Raw genomic sequence first — 12,350 nt, 5'->3', positions numbered from 1 at the left:
GGGGCATATAGACTAGAAATACAGGGGTGGTGAAAGTTGTCTTGCGGGGAAGGTGGGGATGGGTTAAATCTTAAACTCTGATCTACTAGCATCAGTTTTGTATCCGTTTGGGTGAATTATCAGGGGCCAGGGGCAGGATTGATGGGAGGGGGCTCATTCGTTCTTAGGAGATCATTTCATCTTCACAGAGCTGTTGAAGCAGCTAAAATCACAGCAGAGAGCCAGGGATACCACTCTACGAAAGACTTACATTTATTGAGTAAAAGCCAGGTGTGGAGACATTGGAAACGGAGAACGTAGCTTGGAAATAGGAAATTGGAAATAGTGGTACAGTATCAAGGAAACCTGACAAATTCAACATGAAAGAGGACTGTGAAGTTGGCAGCCTGCAACACTCTGGAAAGAGCTGCCAGGAGACTGGCATGAACTGGCAAAGTATCTCTTCCAGGAGGCCTTTGGCTGGGAGCGCTTGCCATTTGGGAAAATAACTGTACTTCAAACCATGTTCTTCAGGAGACCTGTGGGGACAGGGCAGCCACTGATGGTTGCAGCCATAATTGGCTTCTGAGGTTTCTCTCTCTGGCCTCTTTGTCATCTGTGTGTTAGAAGTCAGAGTTGTCACACCCGCCACTGTAGCCTGAGAAATGTCTGTGACGTTATAGCCTTTCTCAGGCAGCATGGCACTGAAGTGCCATAATGCTGGAGACAGCTGAGTGGGAATTTTCCAATCACTTAATTCTACTCAAGTAAAGATCTGGCCGTTTCCTTCTAACAGATGGAACATTTGGCTTCAGAGAAAATCCAGCTCCATTCCTGATTCCATCTTGAAAGGCAGAACCCAAGCCTATTTATTATATTTTTCTTTAGCCTTGAGACTGAGAAAAACAAAAAAACAAACAAACAAACAAAAAAAAACAATTCTCCATCACCAAATGTTTGTTGAATGAATCTCTTCTGGCGCAAAGAAGTTCATTAACCCACATACACATGCACGAGGTCTGGGGGTTAGGGTAAAGCTAACAAGGAAGTAAACATACAAATAAACTCAGAGTAGAAGACCTGTATGGGTTGGTCTGGTGCTGCTTGTTATTAAATGCTAAATACTGGCTCCCAAGATCTGGTTGCAATGGATCCACTACAAGAGACCTTACTTGTATGCCTTTGTATTTGGCACTCAAAGACCAGCTATCTTCTGGGACTTCAAGGAAACGGCTATCTTGGTACCATTAGAAAGAACCCAGGAGTGAGGGAAAGGGCAGGTGTCAGCGATGGGGCTGCCAAGCTGTCCTGCCCTTCTCCTCCTTTAATTCAGAGTGACTCATGGCCTCTCTGGCCTTCACCACTCTCACTTAGAAAGCGTCAGTAATCCCAGAATGACCTGCAGGGCTCTGTGAGAAACAGACAGCTCGACAGAGGGAAAAGCGCTTTGTAAGCTGTAAAGTTCTATGTAAATATTATTAAAGCAGAACCGAGTATCGGGACGTTAGCCCTTCAGAGTCACCCGGGGAAGACGTCTCAGTTTCTAGAAGAGGAATTGTTAGGACATACTGTGTAAAAATATGACTTTTTCTTGGGGTGATTTATAAATAGAGCAAAATGTTTAAAACAACACAGCAGCTGAGTGGTGGCGGCGATGGCGGCGGCAGCGGTGGTGGGGTCCTTCTGCAATGGGCTTCTTTTCTTCTATCTTGTTTCCTGGAAAGATCAAAATCAAAACCACCACACAACGTATTTTCTGCTTCTGACCTAGCAGGGCATATTTCCCACATCCTAATCGTGCAAGAAGAAGAAAAAGAACAACCAAAACCAAAATGAGCCTTTCAAAGTGCCAGGCATTTGACATATCACCCATTGAATTCCTTGCCAGCCTTGCCAGGTGGATATTATTAATGCTATATTCTATAAGGGAACACCTAAGCCCAGACAGGTGAAGTCATGTGACTGCAAAGGAATAGATGAGGAGACTAAGACTTACTGGCTCCCAGGTTACTGCTCCTTCCTCCCCAGTAGGGCTAGCCTAAGGACCCTCTCCATTTCCCCTCCTGAATGGAACATCTGTAAAGATGTGGGTAGCTGGGTTCTTTTTCACCACAAAAGACAGGAAGAGACTCTCTCTTACAGTTGGAGACAACCTCCCAACCACTGGCTTGCTGGCTAGGACCCGTCCCTTTCTGTCCCCTTGTGGCTTAATTGCCATGCCTTCCTCTGTATGAGTTTCCAGACTCTGGGCCAAGCTCCTTAAAAGGCAGGTAGGGGAGAGTTCTCTGCCGGCCTGGCAGCCAGCCATCCCCCCCACACCCCTCAGATCCGCTGCTAGCTGCTTCAGAGAGAGATCAACATAGAAGACATTATTTTTTCCCAAAGTGAAACTTATCAGAACTTTGCTGACTGCGGCAGGAATGAAGGCCCTGGGGGTGGGGACCAAGCCTTTGGAGGAGGGGTGGGGTGGTGGTGCTCATTTTATGACCCAGGAATGAAAACATTGTGAATAATGAATAAAGTCCGAAAGTAGTAAATCTGAGACTCCAGAGAAGGCGAGTAACATGTCAGGGAGCGGTTTAAGCCTTCGCCCCTCCTGCAGAGGTGCGGCCCAAGTTTCATTAAATAGCCTTTAAGGGTTAGGATTACAAGAAGCCCAGTCCCCTGGTTCATAATGATGATTTATGGCTGTGTTGTCGACTCCGCGACCCTTCTGTACAAGGGATGGAGAAAATACATAATTTGCTGCTCATTAACTGTGCAATCTGTCAGGGTGGCTCCAGAAGCCATGTGGTCCCGGAGCCTTGCGTCTGCTAAATGGCTTCAGCAAGGCTGTCCTGGAGACACAACTGCTCCTCCACCATAGGAAATGGTTTTGATAACAATGGCACTAACAAGCTGGTAGCCTGCCCACGTCTTGGAACTGAGAGACAGTGGACTTTACTCCTCGGTCATCTCCCAGACCTTATCCTTCAGAGAGCCCCAGAATCCCCATCTGTACAACGGACTTGCCTTGTCACAGAAAATCACACTGCATGAGGCTCGAGCCAGGATTTCTTTGTCTAATTCAGTGACCTGGTCCTGGCAACTCAGGAGCAATCGGAGGGCAGGTATTGTGCTCAGGGCCTTGGTTCTGCTCCCAGCTTATAGGTGGTTCTTACAAGAAGCCTTCCTATACTGTTGTCTGACCAGTTGCCTCTGCTTGGTTAGGAAGCTGGGTCAGAAGCTGGAGAGAGTTAATGACATCGCTCTTAGGAAGTACTAAGTCACGATTCTGCAGATAGAGAAGCTGACCTGCTCCAGATTCACCCTGTGAGTGGAGGACTCCCATCATGGGTACTTGATACTTATTCAGTGGCCACCCCCACTCCTTGCACGTAAACACACCTGAGTGTGATTTATAAATAATCAGAAGGAGTCAGCAATCAGGGCTGTGACAGTGGACATCTGGAACTTGTTAGCCTATAAGATTCCATAGGGTAAAAGTGTAAATAGGTTGGAAGAGGGAAATGGGTTGAGGATGGGGGTAGAGAGCATTGGGCAAAGACTGAGTGTGCCTGGGTGGGATCTTTGGGCACACGTTTCATTTGGACCCCAGTCTCTTCAGCACAGAATGGTTGCCTTCATTTCTGACCTGCCGTGACACTCAGATTTTATCTCTTATATGTTATCAGAGGATTAGGGGACATTGCCAGGCCATATGTCTTCAAGGATTGACTCCTCCTGCTCCCTGACATTTGTCTGTTTCTTTAGTGAGCATTTCTGAAGACCTATGAAAAGCTAAATATTCTGCTTTCTCAGGGAATAGCTAGGCAGGCATGCTGACTGGGCCGGCCTTTGACCACCCCTGTCCCTATAGAATCATCCACAATGTGATCTGGAAAAAGTGTGGCACTTATAAACACAGTCAACCAGGGCTCTTGTGTCAGCGTGCCTTGCTCCCTCTCCTGCCCCTGCTTGTCGCTGGGCCCAGCTGCCACGTTTATCCTACACACCATCCTTCCCCACACTTTGGGGCCTTTGAGGACCCAGATTAGACTTGTGCTTTAATGCCTTTCCCCACTGTAAAGTTATTCCTTTACAAAGGACCTCTGCAAAGGAGTGCCCTGGATATGCCAGTCTATTGCTTCCCTTGTGGTTGTGCTCACCGAAAGGGCAAGTGTGGTCCATAATCCTTCATGGGAGGAAGTGTGAAAGGGACTTTTGTGGTGAGTGATGAGCCGGCCATCCCTGCTCCTGGCCTGGAGTTGCAACCAGGAAGTGGCCACAGCTGTGCTGTGGAGTTAAGAAAGGGGGGAGGGGGCACTGCACGGTTGTGTTTTCGGCCGAGTCAGGGAGACACTATCCACATGTGTTTCACCAAAGGCAATTTGATCTAATGACAAAAAGATGCTGTCCACAGTAACCTTACAGAGTGACAGCTGGCCCATGCTTGCTGAAAAGCCAGGCAGTTTGAGCAGCAGGAAGACATTGTGGGAAGAGCATGTGAACCAGCTCTTTCTCCTTTGACTCTCAAACCCAAGGAGAAAACCCAGCTTGATTGAGGAATTCAGACTCCTAAAAGCACCGTGTTGAATAATTCTTGGCTTTTATTTAGGTGTTTCTGTTTGTTTTGAGACAGAGCCTCACTGTGGAGCCCAGTCTGGCCTTGAATCTTTCATCTTCCTGCCTAGGCCTTCCAGTGCTGGGATTGTAGGTGTATGCCATGGTGCCCAGGTTAGACCAGTGTTTTGTTTGTTCATCATGCTACATATGTGAAAAATAAAATAGGACTAGAGATATCAGTCAGTGTGGGGCCTTAGGTTCAGTCCTCAGTCTAGAAAACTAACTAAATAAATGTTAATAAATATAAGAAATAAAAAGCCTGTCTTTCCATGACTCAGCACTTTTCCACCAGTGTTCTTTCATATAAACCAGCCATTCTGCAAAGGCGAGCAGCCTCCTTTTATGGGGAAGGAGGCTGAAGCGTGTGAGGCTTGAGGGGTTTAGAGCCCAAATGTGTGGAGTAGGTGGCAGAGGCTGGATTCACTCAGGACCCACTGGGGTAGTCACTGTGGAAACACTTATCAATGCTAGTGCCAAGATGGGACCTTCACCAGAGTCAGTGGTATTTCACCACATCCCAGAACCCTAAGATGTGCCTACGTGGTTCCCCTGACATGCAACCACCCTTAGTCATGCCCTTGAGGCTTAATTTTCTTCTGTTTTCTGTAGCTGAGTCCTTTATTGATGACTATATATACACATATAGGTTAGTCTTATAAAGGTGTAGATACATCTACTTATTTTGTGGGTGGGTTCTACTGTTGGTATGGAGATACTATGGTGAGGTAAGGATCTTTTTAAAGAAGGAAATGGCAGCCATGTTCGCATTTTGAATCTTCCCCTTATGTGTCTATGTGAATATGCTTACTTAAGTGGGGAATTGGGATTTTGTAGATTGTACCTTACAGTTACTGAATCTGTTCTCCTGTGTCACTCACTAAACGTGGTCTTCAAGGATGCCTCGCGCCTCCCTAACTCCCTCATTGGTTTCCTTTCAGATCATTACAGGGGAATTCTACCGGATCTATTACCTCAAGGAGAAGTCCCGCTCCACCATTCAGAACCCGTATGTGGCGGCTCTCTATAAGCAAGTGGGATGCTTCCTTTTCGGCTGTGCCATTAGCCAGTCCTTCACCGACATCGCCAAAGTGTCCATCGGGCGCCTGAGGCCTCACTTCCTGAGCGTCTGTGACCCTGATTTCAGTCAGATCAATTGCTCCGAGGGCTACATTCAGAACTACAGGTGCAGAGGAGAAGACAGCAAAGTACAGGAGGCCAGGTAGGGCACTGCCACCACACACAACGACATGGCAGGTCTCCATCTCGATACAATGCAGATTGGAGAACACCTACTGAACACCCTCAGGTGCTGGGCTCTGGTGTAGATGAGGGAGAAGATATATTGCCTACTCTCGAAGAACTCATAGGCCAAATGATTGAGAGAGATGTGTAAATAAGTCATTATGGTACAGCGGTGGTAAACCTCTTGTTTATTAATGTGTGCCTGCTATGCTCTATGTATCCAAAGCACTCCCTGGGATGCAAAAATGAACGAGATCCAGTGTCTGCTGTCAAGGTCAGAGTCTAGAAAGGAAAGACAGATGAGCGAACACTGGGGATGTGAATCCCTGTGAATACAGTCCTTTCATGGCCTTCTCTTGTCCTTGCAGGAAGTCCTTCTTCTCGGGCCACGCCTCCTTCTCCATGTTCACTATGCTGTACCTGGTGGTAAGTTTCTATCCTCCAACAGGAGCAGAGCTCAACCCTAGCTTATCCCCTTACCATCTCTGAGGACATAGTTCATGTGAAATCCTTGTGGGGCAGAGGAGGGGTGTGGGAGTAGGGGTGAGCTGGGAGCATTATGTTTCATCAGAGCTCAACTCTACCTTAACAGAAGTGCCATTACTCTCTCAGCTTTTTCTAATTTTCAGGTTAAAAACCTCTGTTCACCCTGCTGTGAGGTAGGGACTGTGCGTCCATTTTGAAACTATAGAGCGCTAGAAGGTACCTGCGTAGTGTTTACGGTGCAAGCGCTGCTTTCTGGAAGGCCAAGGACACCTTTGTTACAGATAGATAGCGCCCTGGAGCGGGAGGAGGTTATTAGACCCAGAGAATCCAGGTCAACTGTCAAATTGACAAAAGCACCAGCAGTGCCATTCAGATTCAGGGGTTCTGATCCCCAGTGATGCTTCACCGAATGGTCTGTGTCCATACTGTATCGATAGCACACACACTGTGGCGTGCCTATGGGGGTCAGAGTCAGTTCTCTTCCACCCTTACCTAGCTTTCAGGGACTGGACCCGGGTCAGCAGGGTTGCTTCCGTTGCCAAGTATCTAGTCCCTTTACCCTCTGACCCATCTCACTGGTCTTCCTTATCTCCCTTGCTGAGAGCAATTTGGCTTTTACAAACTACTTGTGCGTCCAGGAGGACGTGTGTGAAGTGCAATATTCCTATTTCCTGGATCCAGAGACAGTAAGAAGTGTGTCTGAGTTCATTTGCCTTGGGGGTAGAGATGTGATTTGGGTTCACCCGATGCTCTTCCCGGGCAGCTGGCCTCCTTGGACACGCCCCGACAGTGTGGGTGGACAGCCTCCTCTCCTCTAGCTGCCTGGGGGACAGCAGGCTGCTCTGCTCCCCTTCATCAGTTAGACATGGCCTTCCCTGCCTTTCCTCACTCTATGAGCCAGGTCCAGAGCAAAAACACTTCCTGCACTCCGCTAGCCCAGTGGAGTTCAGCACGAGAAGGTGCAGAGAGGTCAGACATAGCCGTGGAGAGTGTAAGCTGTTTGGAAAAAGAACATTTCGATTTCAACTTTCTTAAGAAGCATAATTAGGAATTGGAAAAAACAACAGAATTTGTTTTGCTTTCCCCCTTCTCCCTTCCAAGTTAGGAGGCCTCTGGCTCCCCATTACCCAGGATGCAGTGCTACAGGGTGGGCCCCGACCTATAAAATCATTCGACCTGGATCTCACTTATTCACACACAGCACTCCCCTCCGCTCTTCCTTTGCTTGTTTTTGTTTTGCTCTTAGAAAGGATAATTTAGCAGATATTTAGAGTTTCTGGTCCCTGTGTGTATTTTACCAGGGCTGGAAGCAATTTCACAAATGTAATTTCAGTATTTTGTAAAAGTGCTTAGGAGAATTGTATGTGTTCATTTGCCCCTTGATGTCCCTTCATTTTATTCCAAGAGAAAAATACCGAATTCTTTTGAAGCCAGTACTGGATAGAGTATCCTCTGCAGTGACCCAGAAGGTGTGCGCTGACATGTTTGGGGCATGGGTTTGGGGGTCCTGCTGTGTGCCAGGCACCATGTCTGTAGCTTACAACAAAACATCCGCTTCTCTCTGCAGCTTAGGGGCTTGACTTTGATTATCTTGTTTGTGAAACAGGCTTGAATCTGAGAAGTTAATAAGGACATTGTGCAGCCAGTATAACAGAGAAGGCACTTGAAGGATAGCCATCCCCAGTGGGCGCTGTGGCCCCTTGTCATTGTGCTAGCTACAAAAAATCTGAAACCAAACCTTTACGGAAAGTAGCCTATGGCATGTGAGCGTTGGATGGCATTTCAATCCCACCTGAAGGGGAAGACACCAACACTTCCTGTCTGCTTTAATGTGATTATTCACTCCTTGGTCCTTCAGGAGCTGTGGTTACAGAAGGGAGTCTGTACAGAGGATGACTGAGTGAGGGATTTGTTGTCCTTGAAGATCTATTTGTATCTCTCTGAGGGAGGGGAAAATTTGTGCCTTCACACTGCTGGAAGAAGGGAGTGAAAGAAGCTGAAAATAAGAGAAAAAGAGACAGAGAAAGGAGAGTGAGGGATGGATGGATAAATTGATGCTAAGCCCTTGTCTCCTGGTATATTTTCATGTATGTGCATGCAGGCGCCCACGTGCGTGAACACACACACATACACACATGCACCCCACCTGATTACATGCACACCACAGGATTTTAGGAACAAGTGCAAGAATACACACATTCAATGTTCATTCCTTGAAGACACCATACATGCAGAAACACACAACACACATGGACACAGACACCCCTACACACCAAGTTATCTGCCTTAAAGCAACCTCAGAAGCAAAAAAGGCTGAAAGCAAAACTTTCCCAAGGCAGTTTGAAGCTCGATACCTGAGGGTGGATGGAAATCCCGAGATCAGCCAGACAAGCCCTTCAGCCCTCTCCCAGTGCTTTTATGGTGGACTTCAGGAAGTGCCAGAGTTGGGCATGGATCCTGACCTACCCCTGTATACCCTGAACTTTTCTAAGAACCTGTGATCCACGGCTTTCCCGAAGCACTGGGGAGAATCATTTGTGAGCCAGCTGAGCTCAGTACTCGAATGCTTTTGCCTCTAGAGTCACACAGATGCCCATCACGAGTTGTGAACTGTGAGATACTTGCCTCAGTGTACTCATCTGTAAAATGGAGACTGTCACATGTATCTTGGTTGCCACCATTCTGATCTGGCCCAACTTTCTCCATCTGATAAATGAAAGGAAAGCAAGAGTGGGCATCAGTGCTGTTCACCACTTTCTCGGTCTACATATTTTAAAGAATTTTAAAGTCCTCGGTGTGCTAAGAAAGAGGAAGGGCAGTCATGGGAGCCAAACTTGTGCCTGTGTAATCATGGCGTTCACAGACAGGGGCTGACAAGACACACCAAGCATCCCCACTGTGGGCCTGTCAGCTTCAGCCATCCACTGCAGCTTCCGTAGCTTTGAAGGGCACTCCAAATTGCATTTGGATTTGCAAAATGGATGGCTAAGAAAAAACCATGGCCCAAACCCCAAATTATCTCTGGGCACAGAAGCTTAAGGACGCAGTTAAGAATTGTTAGAGATTGATGCAGATGCTAATAAACAAACAAAGCAACAGCACATACCTCTGGGCCTTGGCCGTGTCCCAAGGGACCACATCTAGATTGGCCCTTTGCCTCCATCATCGGGGTATGAGGACATTGTAGCTATCTGGATAAAACAGCAACACTAGGAGGACAGACACCAACATTTGTAGCTCACCTGGTATCTCCACTGTGGTAGCAGATTCTTTGATACCCTCTAGGGCTCCTCTGAGGGCTCAGACAGAGATCATTTCCCATTCAGCATTTGGCAAATATTTAGTGAGCTCCTGTCATGCACCAAGTGCCATGATAGGAGTGGGAAGATGGAACTCCATTAGGCTTGATCACACAGTTCAGACAGAGGGCTAGGAAGACAGAGGTGATAGCATGGCCCGTTGGGCTGGGGAGATGAGTGGTTTATTAAGGTTTGGAATCATGGTGGGGTTGATCCGGTGAGATCAGGAGGAACCAGAAAAACCCACAGTACTTGGAAGCACACACTATGCCTCCTGCCTCCAGAGTATCAGGTGTCCCTTGCAGTCCTGCAGCAGGGGTTAGAGAGCACAGGTGATAGCCGATCACTAACCTCTGGGATCACGAGCCCCACCTTTCCCTTCTGCAGTGCATACAGGCTGCAGCAGGTTTATATCCAAGCTCTTCCCTGCAAGTCCAGTCTCCTTCTCAGAGAAGCCCTCCCTGACTACCCTGCTTAAAATAGACAACTTCATCCACCATTCCTGGCCCCTCTTGTGTTCCTTCACTTCCTTAACTAGAGTTCAGTGAATGGTTGATGAATGAAGGAGTGTTGGATGACCCTCAGGTCATTTGATAGTCACAGTTCAATAGTCTTTTCTATTCCAATGCATCTTACTTATGGACTTATTAGATTATCAAGAGCGCCTGTGGCCTAGGGATGAGGCTTCAACCTCTTTGCTGAACTCTTTACCCATTGGCTTTCTCTGTACTGCCCATGAGAACTGTTTATATGTCACAGGATCTCTTGGGTACCAAGGAAACAGGGAAGTGGCTGACCTCTGACGGCCACATTCTCCAGGCTGTGGCTATTAGTCATTGAGGTTTTGTTCAGTGTTGGGAATCCCAGAGCATAGGGTCTGGGGTGCCCATGAGGCATTCCCACAGATCCTGGGAGAACATATTCCAACCTCTCATTGGAACATGATTGCTGGGGTTTTTTTTTTGGGGGGGGGGGGCGGGGTACACAAACCACTGTACCAGATGTTTTTCCTTTCCTCTTCATTCCATCTGTCTATTCATCTACCCATTTGTGAGCACTTGTTGTGAGCCAGGACCTGTGCAAGCACCTGGAACCACCAAAAATGCTCGTAATTTTGTGGAGAAAAACCATAAAACCATATAGTTGTGACAGAGTCGACGAAGCTCCCTGATTCAGGCTGGGGGTGGATGGAACACAGAGGAAAGGGCCGTAAGCTCTGCTGATGAAGTGAACTCAGAGACGCCCAGGCCTGTGCCTTCTACTCATTTAGACAGACCGTGTGTCTGCCTTTGAGACGTGAGTGTGTATCAGCATGAGACAGTGAGGTAGAGGAACCTGGAACTCCCGGGACTTGTCCCAGACGACAACTGGATCACTCCTTGGGATGCTCGCTCTCTCTCTCTCTCTCTCTCTCTCTCTCTCACTCTCTCTCTCTCCACTGAAGAGATAAGTTTAAGAAAGTCAAGACTTGGTGTAAAGTAGTAATTTCTTACAGAAACCAACAGCCCTTGGGTTAGATCACAGATTCAGAAAGGCTTTTTTTTTTTTTAATTTGGAGCTCCCTATTGCCTTGAGCAACATGGCCTCTTCTGTGTGGGTCTCTTCATCTGTGCCATAGCACCCTGGTGTCCACCTGTCATGATGATGGTGGTGGTTGTAGGTTATTAAACGTCTACCTCACTGTCTAACTCAGTGCTTGGCAGAACACTCACTTCCTTTCCTTCCCCTTGATAATGATGGAAAATGAGATTTGATTTCCTGGAAAGGAAGAAAGGGTCAGGTAAAAAAAAAAAATCTTTTGTCTTCCAAGCAGTTGAATAATAACTCTCCAGAGGGAAGCTCTGGTTTGTATCATGTGGCCTTCTGCCAAGCACAGGAGTCAGGGCCAGGAGGTAGCCAAGGAGGAGACTGGAGAGCAGGAAAGTTTCTCACTCTGGGTGTGGCTGACCTATCCTGCCTCTCAGAAAAAGGTTAGTTAGGAACCCCAGGAGGACAAACTGCCTTTTCTCTCTTAAGCCACCTGTCCCAAGAGCAGTGGAAAGGAAGGGAGAGGACTGTACGGACCTGTTTCTCCAGTATGCAGATCACAGTGCCGAAAGTCACCACCAATGACTTAGCAAGAATTAGAGAGGCCGAGAGCAGGGCTCACACCCAGGTAGGCAGCACCCAGGTAGACAGAACTCGGTATAAGGAGGTCTTGTATAAGGAATTCCAGCTCTGCAGGATCCCAGTTTTGAAGCTAGGACCAGGGCAAGAACTCCATTTTTGGAGTATGATATAGATGCCAAGGTTCCATGTGCATTCCCGTGGGGAAGGGAGGCAGACACACACCTTTACTATTATCCTTCCCACAACCCCAGTTCTGTCTTAGCAACTAGACGCACAATCTTAGCACCAGCAAGAAAAATTGTTAGGATGCAGGGGTATCGTTATTTCTGTTACTTTTTGAAACAAACCAGATTTCACTGATACGTCTTTCCAGTTTTGGAACATGATGCACACTTGCAGCATTAAAAAAAAAAAATGAGCAGCTCTCAGGCTTGACACAAAAATGGGACTTCAGGAAAGCAGGATGACCCAGCCAGGCTCACATGTGGAATCTCGCTCTCACTGCAGAACTGTGCTCTTGCACAGTGTCCATCACAGTGTCCCAGTAATGCTTAGCCCCTGGGTTCTGAGCACCAAGTTCTTCAGCTCAGAACCCTTCACAAAGAGAAACAAACACAGGCAGGATCAGAT

General features: G+C 47.4%; 1 protein-coding gene across 1 annotated transcript in view; it reads left to right on the top strand.

Annotated features, from left to right (window-relative positions):
• Plpp3 (phospholipid phosphatase 3) overlaps positions 1 to 12,350 on the top strand; it is a 75,053-nt gene that overhangs the window by 45,492 nt on the left and 17,211 nt on the right. Inside the window, exons 3-4 of the mRNA XM_021160491.3 lie at positions 5,523 to 5,803; positions 6,195 to 6,252. Of these exons, the coding sequence (XP_021016150.1) occupies positions 5,523 to 5,803; positions 6,195 to 6,252 (339 nt within the window). The remainder of the gene's footprint in view (positions 1 to 5,522; positions 5,804 to 6,194; positions 6,253 to 12,350) is intronic.

Source organism: Mus caroli, unplaced genomic scaffold (genome assembly GCF_978045245.1).
Source record: "Mus caroli unplaced genomic scaffold, Mus_caroli_1 scaffold_6, whole genome shotgun sequence".
NCBI classification, from domain to species: Eukaryota; Metazoa; Chordata; class Mammalia; order Rodentia; family Muridae; genus Mus; species Mus caroli.
This window is presented reverse-complemented; position numbering and strand designations above follow the sequence as displayed.